At 43.9% G+C, this 17,753-nt stretch overlaps 2 protein-coding genes across 7 annotated transcripts in view; both read left to right on the forward strand.

Annotated features, from left to right (window-relative positions):
* The window catches only part of LOC123786486 (uncharacterized), a 224,356-nt gene that overhangs the window by 107,352 nt on the left and 99,251 nt on the right, over window positions 1–17,753 (forward strand). The window lies entirely within an intron of this gene.
* The window catches only part of LOC123786625 (ral-GDS-related protein-like), a 120,381-nt gene that overhangs the window by 2,070 nt on the left and 100,558 nt on the right, over window positions 1–17,753 (forward strand). For 4 of the 6 annotated variants that reach the window (XM_087860490.1, XM_087860491.1, XM_087860496.1 and 1 more), the window contains exon 1: window positions 13,401–13,501. Coding sequence is in view for 1 of the 6 variants with exons in the window: in XM_087860495.1 (XP_087716621.1) it covers window positions 13,404–13,501 (98 nt within the window). In the remaining 5 variants the exon portion in view is untranslated. Of the gene's footprint in view, window positions 1–13,400; window positions 13,502–17,753 lie in introns of those variants that run through there. The other 2 variants (XM_087860495.1, XM_087860492.1) reach the window with 1 other exon arrangement.

Genomic DNA, 17,753 nt, shown 5'->3' on the forward strand with positions numbered 1-17,753 from the left:
AAAACTTAGTGTTTAAGGTTTGGGGCCAAGAGTCCTGGGTCAGAGCCCTACAGGAGAGAGGACTTCAGCCTCTTTTCAGGCCGGCGGTCCGCTGAAGGTGAGTCGTGATTAGGAGTGAAGCTCCATGAGTGCGATGGGGTGGAAGTGTCCGGTGAAACCAGAAGTTAGGAGCCGCAGTGAGGATCATTAGAACATTTCTCACTAACATCGTTTCTCTAGCACTCCATGCCCATTGTTGGAAATTAGAGAACTTGACATCCCAATTCTTAAAATTGGGTTCTTCAGCAAGTCACATAACTTTTCTCGCTGGGAAGTTTGAGAAATTGTCTAAATAACAATTGTATTGTTGAAGCTATCCCCTTAAAAAAATGCTGATTAGTTCCCGCAGGAAAAATTATAGTGTCTTCTGTGTACTGTGTATGTTCTATCGTGTAGTAAAGAGTCATTTTGAACATGACTCTTCTTTTTTGGATGTTAGGTTTGAGTTGCTACTTCTCTATCTCTAAAGATTTTATGGAAACCTTTTTTCCTGTATTTTTAAGTGTCTTAATTTTGAGAAAATACTTGTCTCAAGGGTAACACAGGAAAGATGAGAGTCAAAGTCTTAATATGTAAGTCTTTAACTTTTGAAAGTAAACATTTTCAGTTTAGACAGTTTTCAGCTAAAATCTTGTTTTAAATTTCAATATAATTAAAAGTTCTATCATTTGTGAAATGAGGGGGTTTTTTTGGCTTGTAAACCAGTAAAGTTTAGTTTCTGTAGTAGTTTATTTTGTCTTAAAGCTCGAGCTTAAGAACTTATTTCGTTACTGTATGTCCTTACTAAAATCCCTTAAATAATTAGCAAAATATTGCTGTGGGGGTCTTTGGGAATTTTTACTGATGCCTATAGAAATTATTTAAAATGCAAATTCTGAAAACTTGGGCAAAGTAAATGACCTTATTTGAGTGAATAGTAGTAAATTCCAGGAAGTTTGTGAGTGCAGTAAGCATTCAAATCTGAAGTCGCATCTCTGTCCTTAGAAGGATCCTCGGTGGAAGAGGATGAGAGCGGTTCCAGCTCCTGTTTGGGTGTACCTGTGTTTCAGTGCCTCAGCCAGCTGCCTTAAGTAGTTGTTTTTTTATGTCTCTTCTGAAAACCATGTTTCGTAGTGGATTATTTGAACCGTTGATGGCTTTTTCTCTCTGCTAATATTTGTGCAAGGTTTTTTTTTTTTTTCTCTCTTCCATTTCATGACTACCAAAAGGCAACCTAGTGTAGGAGAAGTGAAATTGCTGTCTACCACTTTGTGGCATTAATTTCTAGGAATGGTGCCAAATCTTACCATTCAGAACTACATAAATGTGTTTCTGATTATAAAGTACCAGAAGAACCCCCTCTCTTCCTGTCTTAACAGTTGTATTGTTTTTTTTTGCTAGGCTCTATCATGGAAATAAAATTCGGATAGGCATATGTAATTCAACTTTCAGGATAGGTGAGATTTTTAGCAAATGCCGTTAATTATGGTCTTATTTGCATAAATACTAATGAAATGGTTTTTAGAGGAAAGTATGAAATAGATGTTTTTGGCTGGGTGGCACTATTGCCACTTTTTAGCAGTTGAAAGCCTCCGAGAAGGGAACAAGTAGCATCATCACAGAGTTTACTTATTTGTCAGGACATGAAGGTCTTTCCTTGCAAGCTTTGTATTGAATGAAACAAATTCTGCCTAGATCTTATTGATATACATTGGCATTTACTGTAAACTCATTTTTCAGAACAAGAAAAATGACCAAAGTCATACATGTGAATGTTATCCACTGATAGGGGAGGAGATGTAATGTTACTGCTACGTGTGGGGTATTGTGTGTTGTTGGTAGGTGTCACTACCTTTTTACCGATGAATTAAATCTGGGAGATGACACGTGCCAGACCTGAAGTGATTGCTTTCATGCTTTTTCTGCTTTATTCCTCCTGAGAACCATTGATTGTGCTATTGCTATCCTCATTTTTGCAGAGGAGACACTGGAAGTTTGGAGTTCGAGGAGCTTGCCGTGGGCTTCTTGGCCCACAAGGGGTAGGTCCTTGTTGGCTGGGCCTGCTGAACTCTCTGTGCAGCTTCTAGGACCAGACAGGACTAGAGCAGCAGTAGTCTCACAGATCTGAACCCAGCCTTCCGAAGGGGGAGTGAGTAGCATGCAGGTGTAAGTACCGTGTCTGGGAGAGTTGAAATAATTATATTTTCTGTTTGAATCTGACGCTTTCATATCATGAAGCTGTGATCTGGCCAACATGGTGTAGGTAAACATTTTAATGAACATACCAAAATTGTTTAATTATTTTAAGTTAATTTAAAATCAGTTAAATACAAATATATAATGCATAGTGCAGTGATTGACGCTTCTTATTTGTTCAAGGTTGTGCTTTACACTACCTCTACATTGTTACACAGTTTTTTCATTGGTGACTTTTTTTTGGGGGGGGGGGGTGTCAGTGTTTATGAATATAGTTTTGTGGGAAGCAAGGTGTAATGTGAGGGAAAAGTAAATTGTAAATTTCTCATGCAGGTTTCATCCCCTTGTAGTAAATCCTAGAATTTATAATCTCTAACACATTGCTGCTCTATAAATGTTTCTGAAGTGAATGTGCTCATTCTCACCGATTTAGAATTTTCCATAGTGCTTTTAAGACTTGACGTACTCTGTCCTCCTTTATTTAGGGCCAGTGGACCAAAACCAAGGCTCAGAAGAACCTAAAAAGTTTTATCTATGGGCTGTCTGTGCCTAGGATCTCCTTTCTGCCTCCATTTTCTATCTTAAAAGTCCTGCCATCTGGTGCTTTGGATTGTGCTGTGAATGGTAGGTGTTTGTTGGGTCTACTTGTGACCAAAGCACCATGTGTTTGTCTTTGATGGACTGAAGAAAGAGCTGAAGGGGTTTTATACATTCCATATTTGTAGTGCATTGTGTGTCTTTTTATAGAATTTAAGCAACACGAGGGCAGAAACTTTGTTTTACACACTATGGCATCCCCAGTGTCTGACACAATATTTATTGAATGAAAGAACCCAGGCTCATTCGTTGTTGGAGAACTGTTCCTGCGTCAGTCAGCAGTCCACTGTTTTTTGTTTGCCTTGGTAAAGAACCTTACTTACAAACCAGGTAGGACTTGATACCAGGGAGAATTTGGATTGTCTGTTTCTATCTTTGTCTGCTTTATTTTAGATTACAAATATCATGAAACTTGAGCTGCGGGAAAAAGGCATTTCTCTGTCCCTTTATAGTTTTCAAATGTTTTTTTCTAGAAATTAATTTTGTAGGAATTGGTCATGTGTTCGTTAGGACTCATTCTATATTCTGAAGACCTAGGAAGTTGGGATTTATAAAAGATCCTTGATGACTGGTCTAGAAGCTCTAATGTATCTTCTACTAATCAGTTGGATTCATCATGTACTTTACAAGGGTTTTACATTATGCCCTGAAACCATTTTTAAAAATGCATCTTCCCAGGGGCGCCTGGGTGGCTCAGTTGTGAAGCATCTGCCTTCGGCTCAGGGCATGATCCCAAGGTCCTGGAATCGAGCCCCACATCGGGCTCCCTGCTCCGCTGGCAGCCTGCTTCTTCCTCTCCCACTTCCCCTGCTTGTGTTACCTCTCTCGCTGGCTGTCTCTCTCTGTCAAATAAATAAATAAAATCTTAAAAAAAAAAAATCCATCTTCCTAACACTGTAATGCCAGTTCCATGACACACCGGCCTTCCGATGATCTGCTTAGAGAGTCTTTTACGTTGTTGTTCAGAGTAAACGTTTTGAGCAACAGGTCACTTACCTTCACTCAGGCAAGAAAAGTTAGTATTTGCGTAGAAAAAAGAGTTTGTTCTTCCTCAGCAAGTTCCCCTTGGTCTTGCTTATTGCGAAGGGAAACACGTGCGTGCGCACACCACAGTAAACCAGTAAACTGGTTGTTTGCAGTGGTTCTCAAAGTACAACTGCATCACCATCACTTGGCCGGGTTAGAAATGCCTGTGCTCGTGCCCCACCTCTGACCTCCTGAATCAGACTCGGGGGGTGGGGCCCGCAGTCTGTTTGAACATGCTGTCCAGGAGCTTTTGTTGCATGCTAGTGTCTGTCAACCACTACTCGAGAGTGTTTTAAGAGAAATGCAAGTCGTAGCAGGCAAAAAATCAGTCGTAAATGGCAGAGGCATGTGTTTGGCTTCTGACCACTTAGATTTGCTAGTGAGATTGCCTTCACTTCAGGACTCTTTTTCAGTATGTTTTTCAGGTTTTCTAGAGTCTTGGGAAGACCTCACAACTAATTTTGTTTAGGGATTTTGAATGTTTTATGCTGAGGTCATTAAATTCTTTTGAATCTTGGTTTGGATTTTAAATAAATGATTTTGCATTGAAATAGCAATTTGTATGGCCCCTGGACTTGTGGTTTTTGGCAGATAGCAGGAAAGTGTGTATATGTGGGTGCTCAAGGCACGTGTTCCCTGGTGGTTTTGTTTTGGTGTTGAGAGATTGGCTTGCTTATACTAGAGTCAGGATGATTTCCAAGTCTTGGGGTGACTACTAAAACGGTATTGTGTGAATTGATTCTATGCCTAGCATTAAGGTCATATCTAAATTTAATATGTATTGTTTTGCCTTTGTCCTTTAGTTTTTCCCTAAGATCAGAGCTAGATAAAAGTTAGTGTTCAAAGATGGAATTGGTGATATGCTTACTTTCTACTATGTCTTATGCAGAGTTGGACGCACCTGAAGGCAAATAGAATATTGTGAGCTCAGGGACAGGGACTCTGTATTATCCTGTACGGATCTGTGGGTCCTTCACAGCTTCCTCCTCCTCCTACTATAGTGGGTTGGCCCTCAGTCATTGGTTTAATGATTGAAGAAGAGTCTGTGCTTCTGCTGAGGGGGCCTTGTGACCTTGAAGTACATGAAGTTGTTACTAAGGTAGAGAAGAGAATTAGGGACAGACGGGTGGACTTAGGTTACCATCATGTGGACGCGAAGTACAAAGGATGTTCCCACGTCCTCTTCTGGCCCCCGTCAGACTGAGTCAGTGGTGCAGCCCTGTGATGGAGAAAATAAAAGGAATGAGCTGGTGGGAAAAAGTGATCTGCAACAGTTTCTTTCTCCTTACATTGGTCAAGTGAAGTTAAAGTTCTAGTTTATAGTCAGTTATAGACTGTGAGCCCACTAAATGTACATCAGAGCGCCTGGCCTGGAGCACCTCTCAGTGAGGGAGTCTCCTGTTGCTCCCCGCTGTGCTGGGAGGCTCCAGCCGCCCCCCAGTCTTCTCTCTCATGACTGCTTCAGCCCTGCTCTGGTCTTGTGTCAGTCGCCCCGCCCCGCCCCTTCTGGTGGTTTCTGCTGTGTTGCTGCCTTGTGGTTTTAAATAGCCTTTTCCTGGTTACAGTGAGGTTGCACATTTTTATACATTTACTGGCCATTCGGATGCACTGTTTTTCGAAGTGCCCATATTTTTCTATTAGGTTATTTTTAAATTGATTTGTAGACTATATATATTCAGAACACACATTCTTTGTTGGTTATGTATTTTGCTGCTGTCTCTTCCCACTTTGTCATATGCAGTTTCACTGACTCAGTGGTTTTTTTGTGTTTTTTTTTTTTTTTATGAATAGAAGTTCTTAAGTTTAATTAGTGCCATTTGTCAGTCTTTTCCTTTGTAAGCTTTTTGTGTCTTTCCCTGCCCTGAGGTCATGAACTAGTTCCTCATTTATTCTCTAAATGCTTTTATACTTTTGCTTTTAACCTTTAACTTTGTAATTCTCTCAGAATTGGTTTTGGTGCATAATCTGAAGAAGGAATCCAGCTTCATTAACCTGTGGACAGGCTAGTTGTCCGAACACCGTTCATTGAAAAGAGCATCTTTCCCCCAGCGCTCTGCAGTGCCCCTTTTCTTGGAAATGAAAGGTCCGTGTGTATGTGCATCTGTTTTGGACTTTCTTGAATTCCACTGGTACTGCCCAGTTTAAGTTGCTTCAATTATTTTAGTTTTATAACAGGTCTTATTGTGGAACTCTTCCCACTTGGTTCCTTTTTAAGCATACCTTGGCCCTCCTTGACCCTTTGCAGATCTGTATCTGTTTTAGAATCCCTTGCTGACTTGCAAGGAATTTCTGCCTGCTGTTGCTTGGGATGACGTCGAACGTGATCAGTGTGTGGAGAGTCGTTTCTTGGTTTGAGTTATTACAAATAAAGCCTTTGAATAATTTTGCTCAAGTCTTCATGTGACCATCGGCTTTTGTTTTTCCTGGAAATGGTTGGGTCTAGCACTGTAATGGCTGGATCCTGTGGTAGGCCTATGTTGGCTTTTTGAGAAAGTGTCAAACTCTGTCCTGGAATGGCTGAACCATTTCACATTCCTCCCAGCTTTGTGTGAGAGTTCCAGTCACGCTGGATCGTTGGGGCAACATTTGGTATGGTTAGTCTTTTAGCTTTTCAGCCATTCCGATAGGTGTGTAATGGTTTTTCTTTGTGGTTTTGCCACCTGTGTATCTTTTGGTGTTCAAATCTTTTGCCTATTAAATTTTTTGTCTTATTGGTGGGTTCTTTATATATTCTGGATACAAGTCTTTGTCAGATGTGTGCTGTGCTTTTCTCTCATGCTATGGTTTGTTTTTGCATTCTCTCTCTCTCTTTCAAAGATTTTATTTATTTGAGGTAGGGAGAGAGAGCGGGATGGGGGGAGGGGCCGAGGGAGAGGGAGCAGCGGACTCCCCACTGAGCAGGGAGCCTGCTGCCTTTGGGACTCAATCCCAGCGCCCTGAGATCATGACCTGAGCCCAAGGCAGACACTTAACTGACTGAGTCTCCCAGGTACCCCTGGACTGTGGTTTTTCAGTGTCGTAGTTAAGAAGTTGTTGCCTAATCCTAGGTCACAAAGGTTTTCTCCTTTATTTCCCTCCATCCCCCTCTAGAAAAGTTTCAGGTTTACATTTAGGTCTGTGATTCATTTTTATATATGGTGTAGAATATTATTTGTAGGATTCTTAACTTAGTTCTGATTATTTGTAGGAGTCTATTGAGGCATAGAATGAAGATATAGCTCCTTCTGAGAGCTTTTTTTTTAATTTATTTTCTTTTTTGCTTCAACCAGTTTAAAGCAGGTTTAAGGCTTGAGGTATTTTGGACCGCCCAGTGCTGTGATTTTACTGGAGAGGTGATTCACCTCTGGTTTCTTTTATCTTGAGCTCTGTAGCCTTTAGGGCCCTGCTTCTGGAGGTAGTGTTTTTGGTTAAACACCCTAAGGGACCCAGCTTTTGATTCTTACTCCTCTTTCCCTGCATGGTTGTAAAAATGGAAGTTGAAAATTTTCAGAATTGGCAAATGACTGCAGGGCAGAGGTGGTTTCTGTGCTTGTTCATCTCTTTGGGTTCCTGATTTCACTTTAATTTTGGCCTGTTCTTTCCTTATTGTCTTGTCAGTTTCTGGTTGATTTTAAGATTTTAAAGTATTCTGTCCATCTTTTTTAGTCTTTTTCAGGGGAATGATTGGGCCAGATAACACAGCCTGTAGTTAAGGATACAGGGAAAAGTGTGTTTTATTTCACTGCAGTGTTTGGAGTCTAGACTTGGATCTGTGTCTCCTGTAGTCGTTGCTAGCTGTGTGTGGCTATTTAAATTAAAATTAAATAAAATGAAAAGTTCTGTTTGACAGTGACACTAGCCCCAGTTTGGGTGCTCAGTATGCAGGTGTGGCTAGTGGCTACCACCTCGGACAGTGCAGAGATGGGACATTTTCATCGTCATGGAGCGTTCTCTTACACAGTGCTGGCCGGACTCTTGACTTTTTCCGAAGTCTGCCTAGAGCAGGCACAGCTAGACAGAGGATTGAGCCTCTTTGACAGGCGTATCATGGAGCCTGTCTCTAAGGTGGTGTGGGTTCTCAGACCGGTATAGGTGGGATCATGGGAGGCTGTGGTGCACTGAGTAGAAAACCACTAAGTACTGATATTTAATTTACAAATACCTGCCTAGTGCTTCCTTAGGGTGTCTGTTTCTTTCTTTTTTCTTTAATTTACAAAAAGTAGCAGTAATTTAAAAATTATCAAAATTAAATAGCGAGTCAAAAATTAAATTTTACCCTTAGCTAAAGTCTCAGGTATTAGTAATCAAAGATGTCTAGGTATCGTAGTTTGTGTAGAGACGCAGGTCTTTTTAGTAGAAAGAGCATCTTAACTAGGAAACAGGAGGTTGAGGTACAAATACTGGTGCGTTGCCTTTAGTCACGTGACTTCTGGTACTGTCTATATAAACTCTAGTATCTGTGATCTTTGAAGCTCTGCGTGCAGTTACTATGTGGGATGGTGTACACATGTAAAGTGCCAGGACAGTTGACCCCTGAACAGTGCGGGCCGCCGGACCCTTCCCCATAGTTGAGAATCGGCAGTTAGCACATATTTTGTATGTGTATCATATACTGTATTATAAAAAGGTAAGTTAGAGAAAAGAGGATGTTGAGAAAATTATGAGAAACTACATTTACTATGCGGCATGTATCAAAAAAAATCTGTGTATACGTGGACCCAGTTGTTGAGGCGTCAACAGTATTAAATACCTGTCTTGTGCCTGGTGTAGTGTCAGCCCCCGGGGGCACAGACAGGAGGGGAGTGAGGCAGTCAGCGTGCAGTGTGATGCCTACAGTGATAGTGCCAGAGCAGAGTGCTCTGAGGACCTGGAGGGCATGTCCCCGTCACGGTCACGCTCAGAGGTCAGCAAACTTTCTCTGTTAAAGGTCAGATAGTAAACATTTCAGGCTTTGTAGGCCACATAGGGCCTGTCACATAGCTGCCTTTTTTTTTTTTTTAAACAACCTTTAAAAGGGTAAAAACCTTGATTAGCCCAGAACCATACAGAAACTGGCTGTGGACCAGATGCCGTGACCTCTGCAGGTCTGGCTGTCTGCAGGGATCTGTAGAAAGAGAGTGGAAGGTGGGAAGCAGGCAGGGCCTCGTGGAGGACATGCCCGCTCTAAAGGTGCAGAGGCGGGAGAGGCTGGGGTCTGTGAGACTGGATGTTTTTACTAGTGTTTAGGAGTACAGAAAGGGTTGGGTCGAGAAGGAGGTAGGGTTGATACTATTGACAAGATCAGAGCAGCGTGTGGTTGATTCTGACGGGAGCAGATTCCTATGACAAGCGGGTGGTTAACTAGTACAAGGGTCGGTCAAGGAGGTGTTGCAGTCATGCGCTTCAGAAGGGAGAGGAGGGCTTTTAAAGAGCAAATGGTACTCACCTGCTGCAGGCACTGGGGCTTTTTGACCTTCACTTTGGTTTTATTTAATAGTGCTTTAAATATTTGTCTGGGATGGCGGTGCTGAGGCTGCGGAACTTAGGCTGTCGTTGTCCCCAGAATCTTGCTGTTTGGGTGGAGGAAGACACTGACAGGCCCGATTTAACATCCGCTCTAGTTTGTTGCACAGGAAGCTCCACCACCGCAGAGTCCTGCGTCTCTCTCGTCTATTGCCTTGTGTCCTGGGGCCGTGCATGGCATTTGTCAGCCACTCCACAGATACTGGTGTCATGTGAAGGCGTGCTGAGGGGGACAGGAGAGAGGTGTCTCACCTGGGGGAAGGGCACGGCTCCCACCGCACATGCGTCCAGGTCATCCCGGGGAAGAAGGTCCAGGTGGAGGAGGTGTCGAGGAGGGCACAGGTTGTTCTGTACACCGAAAATGGCTTAATGTTGCTGCTTTGTAGGATTCACGGGAGATAGCATGACAGTCAGACTGCGCTTGATCATTCAGGGACCGACAGGTCATATCAAGGAGTTGGGATTTCCTCTTCTTCAAAAGGAGTAATTCTAAAGTACTAGAAACCAGGTGTCCTGATACCCAAGCCGGCACCCTTTTCATATTACACAATGCGTACAATGTCAAGCAAGTGTCATCAGGTCTTGGGTTCCATATCCATTAGTGATAGCCGGACTATTAAAGTTCTGTAAGCCCCTGGTGAACTTTTCATCTTTTGGGGAGAGTGAGGATATAGGAGAAATATTTGTTTTCTCAGGTGTGAAAAAAAGTTGAAACTCTTTAAATTTAAAGGCAAGCAAGGTCCATATGTCTTTGAATTCTAGTTCTCCGGAAGGATAGCAGGTATGTGTAGTAGATACTCAGTACCCGAATAAATGCAAAAAAATACAAAAACCCTTTGCTTTTGTGTATACTCTTGTAGCAGGCGTTGTACTGGACTCTGCAGGGTGATAACTGGATGAGAAATGATCCTCTCCAAAAGGTCTTTGCAGCCGAGGGAGGGAGACAGAGAAGTCAGTCAGTGATGATGGTACAGTGGGTAAGTCCTGTGATAGAGGTGCGCCCAGAGCATTATGACGGGTACTTATCTTTCTTCAGTCCCCCACTTTTTTTTTTTTTTTTAAGATTTTATTTATTTATTCGACAGAGACAGAGACAGCCAGCGAGAGAGGGAACACAAGCAGGGGGAGTGGGAGAGGAAGAAGCAGGCTCCCAGCGGAGGAGCCTGATGTGGGGCTCGATCCCATAACACCGGGATCACGCCCTGAGCTGAAGGCAGACACTTAACCACTGTGCCACCCAGATGCCCCATCAGTCCCCCACATTCTTAACCCTTTTTATACCTATTGTAATTTACCCCCTACCCCAGACCTATTTTCCCCATACCTTCCAGTAGCCTCTTAGTAATTTTTCTTCATGGTCATACAGACTCATCTCTTCTTCACGTTTGATTTCTGGCAGACAGTTTCCTGGAGATCTCTGTTCTGTTCTTTTCCGAGCTGCTTGCTCCTTCGGTCTTTTATTGTGTTGTCCCTGGATGTTCCTTTGTTCTCATCGTTTGGCTTTTGTCCACAGTTGGATTTTATGTTTGTGGCAACTCTTGTCTTTGTCTTTCTTCACTGACTTCTTCCTTTTGGTGGCGTTAATTACTTTAAAAAGATAGTACAGTGTTTTTGGACAAGTTGAAGACAGCCTTCAGCATTCCCTCCTCTTGAGCAACACTGCTCCGGCTTGGACTTGTTTCTCTCTCTCCTGGTGCACAGCCACCATTCTGGAATCTCCCTTCATCGTCGTCCTGGGGATTCCCTTATCCCTTCTGATGGAAGCTCATGCCTTGCTCATTTTTTGTTGATGCTCGTGTTTTGGTGGAAGACTTTCTCCAGGGGCTTTCTGACATAGGATGCTTAGGAGGCAAACCTTTTGGGACCATGCATGATTGAAACTTGATTGATGGTTTCGCTGGGTATAGAGTTCTGTATTGGAATTCATTTTTGTTCATAAATTCAAAGATTGCTCCATTGCCTTCTTGTTTTCATGTTACTGTTTTAGAATTCAGAAGCTATTCTCATTTTTCCTTCGTATGTAACTTGTTTCCCCTCCCATCTTTAGAAGCTTGTAGGAGTTTTACAATTTGTCCAAGTCTTTTGAAATGTCGTGATGGTGTACCTTGTGTGGTCGGTTTTCATCCACTGTGCTGCATATTCAGCGGGTCCCTTCATTCTGGTAACTGGGAGTTTTCAGTTCTGGGAATACTCTTTGGCATTACTGTGCTGAGGTTTTCTCTCTTGCTTTTCCTTATTTTGTTTTCCTGGAAGTCTTATTATCCGGAACTTGGCTGTCCTGGGCAAAGGTTGTAATTATCTTAATACCTTTTTCTTCTTCTTCTTCTTCTTCCTTCCTTTGCTCCTCCTTTTCTGCCCTTTTTTTGGGGGGGGTTCTTTTTATTCTCTGTTCAGGGAGATGACTTCAGTTTGACTTAACTTTTCTTTAGTTTATTATTTCTGATTTCAGAAAGGTTCTTTAGATTTCCAAGAGCTCTTTTTCTATTTTTCTAGAAGGACATCCTGTTTTTCTTTATTGATTGCAGTGTTGTCTTACCTCTATATTATTGATAGTTTGTATAGTCTCTGTTTCTTTTAGGTTGTTTCCTTCCTTCTCCTGTCTGACGTGGTGGGGCCCTTTGACTTTTATATCAGGGTATTCTGGGTGGGCCATGTGTTGGGGGTCCCCAGGGTTAGTATCTTTATATCTGTCTTTTGGAGCTGATCAGATTCCCCAGAAATATTCTCCAGTCTCTTTCCGGCACAATTCTGACTTCAGAATCTGGAAGCCAGCGGTGTGCGTGTGTGGTCTGTTGTAGGAGAGCTGGAGAATTCACTGTTCACTGTATGTACGGTCATTAAGTCCAGCTCTGTTCAGTGCAGCTGGGCAGGGTGACTTCAGTCCATAGACGCCTCTACTTTTCCGGGGAATGCCCCCTCCCATCTTCTTTCAGAGTGAGGGGGCGTCACGTTGTGCCTGGTGTTGAGGTTCTGGTTTCAGCTTCCATGGCCTTCCCCGGCTCCTCTGTATTTGGGGCTATGCCTTCTTTACCCCCGTTCTGTCTACACTGCTGCTGCCACTTCTGGTCTTCTAGGACACTGCTGTGCAAGTGGAAGTGGTTTCCGTGTGTTCCACTGCTGAATTAGGACCTGGCTTTCTTGGGCCTGCTGCGTCATTTACTCTACTTCAGTCTGTTATAGTTTCTGTCTCCTCCAGGTTTCTTCTTTTTACTTTTTTGTTTGGGTCTCAATCTTCCATGTTAGAAGATTTCCTCAGTACTTCAAAAATCTTGGCTTTTTTCTCCTTTCAGTTCTCCCTGTGCTGTTTCAAACATTTTTAAAAAAGATTTTATTTATTTACTTATTTGAGGGAGTGAGTGTATGCATAGGAGAGAGAGCAGAGAGCACAAACGGGGAGGGGCAGAGTGAGAGGGAGAAGCAGACTCCCTGTTGAGCAGGGAGCCTGACCTGGGGCTCCATCCCTGGACCCTGGGATCATGACCTGAGCTGAAGGCAGATGCTTAACAGACTGAGCCACCCAGGCGCCCCTGTTTAGAACATTTTTAAAAAATATCTCTTTAGTATAGTTTTGATGGAAGGCAGTGGAACAGATGTCTATACTCTGTCATTGTATCGTGCACTTATTAGCCAACCACACCCTGTTAATTTATGATTTTTGATATGTTTGAATAGTTTCCAGTTGCTTCACATGTATTTCTTTTTTTTTTTTAAGATTTTATTTATTTATTTGACAGAGAGAGATACCAGTGAGAGAGGAGACACAGGCAGGGGGAGTGGGAGAGGAAGAAGCAGGCTCCCAGCGTAGGAGCCTGAGGTGGGGCTCGATCCCAGGACTCTGGGATCACGCCCTGAGCCGAAGGCACACGCTTACCGACTGAGCCACCCAGGCGCTCCTTCCTGTGTGTTTCTTAAGTAGAAATAGGTTTGAAGACAGGGTCGTGGTGCCCTCTTCTCACCCCTCATCCCAGGCGTTGCCCAGTAGGCTTGCGTGGGAGGTGATGGAACTGGCTGAGGGGTGAGTTCAGTAGAGCTTCAAGAAGTGAAAGGAAGGGGGTTTTAATGCGCATGTTGTCTCTCCTTGTCAGGTTCTCTGAGGACTATGGAAAGAGGAAAGAGAAACCGGGAGCATTTCCTTTAAACCCACGTTTGATTTCTTCACAGAGTTACCGTGGCCTTCAGAACTGTGAGTATAATTCTCTTGCTACATTTGTGTTTTGGTTTTTCCTTTTGTTTTGATTTTTCTTTCATCTGTCTTAAGGTTTCTTTGACATATACTAGAAACAAATAAAAGCTAGTTGATTTTGCAGAGTAGGTGAGGGAAGAAATATTAGTTGTTTAGTGCCTTTTATGTGTGGAGAGAGGCAGGCAGGATGACAGTCCTGTCCCTGATAGTTGTGACAGTAGCAGCATGTGCCCTAGAAGAGTGCCCCAACAGGGTCAGCACTGGGCCATCCAGCTCCTCAGTGAGTCTCTGGCGGTAATCCCCTGAATGAGGCTACCCTTTGTCCCTGGTTCACATTTGCATAACTGAAACAGAGGTTAAAGGTTACTAAGTTAGTAAAAAGCAAAGCTGGGATTCAGACTCAGTCTGGCTTTGGAGCCTGTGCTTTTTACTTGTGTTTTATTCTTATGGGCTGTGGATTCAGATGTTGGCTTGGCTGCTTACTTACTAACTTCACTAACTACTGAAACCTAGCTTTCTCTCCATGCGAACTCTTCACTGACTACTTTTTTTTTTTTTTTTTTAAGATCTTATTTATTTATTTGACAGAGATAGAGACAGCCGGGAGAGAGGGAACACAAGCAGGGGGACTGGGAGAGGAAGAAGCAGGCTCATAGCGGAGGAGCCTGACTTGGGGCTCGATCCCATAACGCCGGGATCACGCCTTGAGCCGAAGGCAGACGCTTAACCGCTGTGCCACCCAGGCGCCCCTCTTCACTGACTACTTAAACCTAGCTCTTTCCTCTGACAAAGGGTGCTGGTGATGTGACCGCTCTCCCAGGGTTGTGGTGAAGATGCCATAAGAAATGTGAAATGTGCTCAGCATTCACAAATGTTAGCAATTGCTATTCGGTGGCAGTTCCCCCACTTTAATGAGAGGAAAACTAAGCCCCAGAGATTGGGTTATTTGTGATTTGTTCATTTGTAACCTTGGCACTTGTGCTGCACTCCACAGTTGGGAGGTTATAGAATTGAGATTCTATTCCAGTTTGTCTTATTTCCAAAGACTGCTCTTTCTGGTAGGCCTAGTGGTAAATCGAGGACAGATCGTTGATAGAAGATTCATCAATCTGTCTTGTGGTATTAGCATTGGTAAGATTTTAGCAATACATTGCTTTGGTGTAAAAGCCCCATAAACTTAGACTTCATGGATTCAGAATTCAGAATCATTATAATTACGTTGAATTTGACTTTGGCAAGTGTGTTTGTCTTAGATGTCCAAGGGGCAGGACTCTGGATTGTTTTTCCATTTCCTTCTGGGGGTCAGTTCACTTTCCTCCTTTGTTCTCCTTTCTCCTCCAAACCCACTTTTGTTTCTGCCAGGATTAGGTATTAGGGAAGGGAAGGAAAATTGTGTCACGAAGTTTCAGTTTCCAAGTAAGGCCTGGAAGTCTTGCTCCTTTTCTCTGATTCCTTCTACCCTTTCTTGGCTACGAGAGGCACCTGTTCTGTGTGCTGTGCCAGGTGTGACTCTGCTGTCTTTTGGAGAAGGCCATGCCCAGCTGTTTACATCCTTTGTCTCCTCCCCACCCTCCCTGCACATTTCGATGTTTCTTCCTGTACCAGTGGGCTATATTTATTGGGTACAAGTCTGTTTCTGCATCTTTAAGGGCAAAGATTTTGTTATTTTGTTTCTGCATGTTTTCTGCTTGACCCATGGGTAGTTTTCACTAAATGCTGGATGAAGTAGTGTTTAATGCTTGCCACAAAATAAGTTCTCTTTTCTTAGTGGATCCAAACAAGAGGGAGAATATCAAGTATAACTTTTCATCAGCATTAGCTATTAAAAATCGTTCGTCATGGTAGAGCCCAAGACAGTTTCATATTTAGCAGAAATTACACAAAATTTTTCTTCTTAATGTGATGTGCAGCGGAACAAAGGCCTGACAGTGAACTGAGAGCCCGTTCTTGGCTCACTGGAACTTTGAGCACCGGGATATAATCTGCTGCTTCTAGTTTGGCCCTCCCCTCCCCTCCCCTCCCCCCCGTTTGAAAATATGTAAACCCAGGAAAAATACCTTATAACCAGTGTTTCTATAATTGTTTCCCCCAATTCTGGACAACTGGTGAGGCCACACGAGTAAGCCTGGCTTTGTACAGCATCGACTTAATGGTGTTCCTCTGAGATCCGGGTCCCTTGATGTACCTGAGTGCCCTGGTCCACTTGAGCCCCTGCAGGATGGATCAGGTTCTTGGTTCTTGATTTGTTTTGGGGTGTTGCATTCTTAAGGCAGAACTTGGGATGGAGGTGTTTTACAATCAGAATTCTAGGAAAGCAAAGCAAAGTTTTGGAGGAGTTGAATTGCTGAAATATGTATGGAGATTATTTTCAGGGTTAATGGGGTGTGGGGAGGCAGTAGACAGAAAGGAAGGTTGCCCGGAGACCCATCTGAAACCCCCCATTTGGTGAATAAAGATAGCTTATTTAGCGTCAGGGCAGCTGAGAACAATTGACATAGATTGAACTGTGAGGTTCTGGGGCTGTTTGTCCAAACAAAGAGTCGCTAGGGTAAGGCGGTGCTGGCTGTCGGCTCCAGAGGGCAGCTGTCCCTCCCTCAGTGTTGAGCCCTGAGATTCGGCTGAGGTTTGAAAGGCTAGTGTGTTGGGAATAGACACTGGTGGTGGGGGTTGGAGGGTGGGGGAGAGTAGAGGACAACCAGGAGATTGTCGGCACGCTGTTCAGGGAACCAGGTGAGCGGCAGCGGAGGCTGGGATTGGAGCAGGAAAACTGGAGGTGGTGAGAAGCAGTTGGGCCTTGGATGTATTTCAAAGGTAGAAGCAGTAGGATTTGCTGACAGATTGGATAAGGGGTGTGAGGGCAAAGGGAGGAGTTGAGTTGACTAGAAGGCTCTTGGCCTGGGCAACTAGATGGGGGGAAGGCTGTGGGTGGAACTTAGTTTAGAGGGGCAGATGGGGAGCTCACTGTAGGCATTTTAAGTTTGTGATTCTGTTCGGGATCCAAGTAGAGATGTCATGTAGGCAGTTGTAAATAGGCATTTGGAGCTTGGAAGAGAAGTCTGAGCTGGAAGTGGCCATGAAAACGCAGTGACACTCTGTGGTCACCGAGGGAGTGAGCACAGAGAAGACAAGCAAGCCTGAGCCTCGGGTCACTCTGCCATCGAGTGCTCAAGGACGAACATGAGCAGTGTTTGGCACAGAGCAGGTGTGAAGAAGACCACAAGCACTGGCACCATGGGAAGAAGGGAAGAAGTGTCCAGGAGGAGGATGTGATCAACTCTCTGAAGTGTCAGGAAAGGTCATGATGAGGACTGAGGTTTGGCCTTCGGGTTTGGCGACTTGGAGGACACTCTGGCAAGTGCTCGGCGCAGTGTGGGGGCGTGGTCAGAATGAAAGCCCGCCTGGACGGTGGTGTGAAGGGGGAGAGGGTAGTGAGAGATTGCATCTGGGTGACTTAGGTCCAGGGTGTACGGTCATCCTCACACTTACTCACCGTCTGGGTGCTGAGCAACGCAGCCGGGTCCCTGAGGTCCGTGGTGGTGTCTTCATGTCACGGGCGGGGAAAGGTCAGGTTCAGAGCTTACAGTAGCTTTCTCAAGAGTACGGAGCCGGCAGGCTGACGCCAGGTCTCAGGCCATGCACGCTGTCCTCAGCTGCCCTGTGTCCTGAGGGTGGAGAGACACTGTTGAAGGGGGAAAGGGGTAGCGTGGTTGAAAAGTTGTAGGAAAACACTTATGTCCTGCTGGAAGTGCTTCTGTTTAGGATTCTTTCTTTTTCTTACTTAGAAATTTCACTTCTATCAGAGGGTGGTACGTGCATGTGTTCAAAAGTAAAACAGTGTTGAATGGTTCATGCAGAACCCAGCGGGCTCCTGTCCTGCCTCCACCATCCGCCTCCCAGAGCTGCCTGGAATCCTGCTTATCTGTTTCTTGTAGCATTTCTGTCCACGGTTCCCAGCAATATCTATGTAGAGGCAGGGCCATCGATGCGTCACTTTTAGAAAAAGTTACATTTTGAACTCCCATCTTCCCCCACATAGTTGTAGCACAATTTTTGTTTAGAGCCATAATTTGGCGAACTGTTTTGACTTTGTTAATGTTGCTCACTATTGAGCTGGTGAATGTAGCATGATTATATTCCCTTTTAGTTCCACTTTTTGTTTTCCTGTTTTCTTGAGCTTAACAGTTGCCACTTTTTTTTTTTTTTCTGTTTGCTTGATATTCTTAAGAGTTCTCACTCTCCCTGACAGTAAGGC

The sequence above is a fragment of the Ursus americanus genome, unplaced genomic scaffold, assembly GCF_024610735.1.
Source record: "Ursus americanus isolate L20-20 unplaced genomic scaffold, mUrsAme1.1.p SCAF_68, whole genome shotgun sequence".
Taxonomy (NCBI): Eukaryota; Metazoa; Chordata; class Mammalia; order Carnivora; family Ursidae; genus Ursus; species Ursus americanus.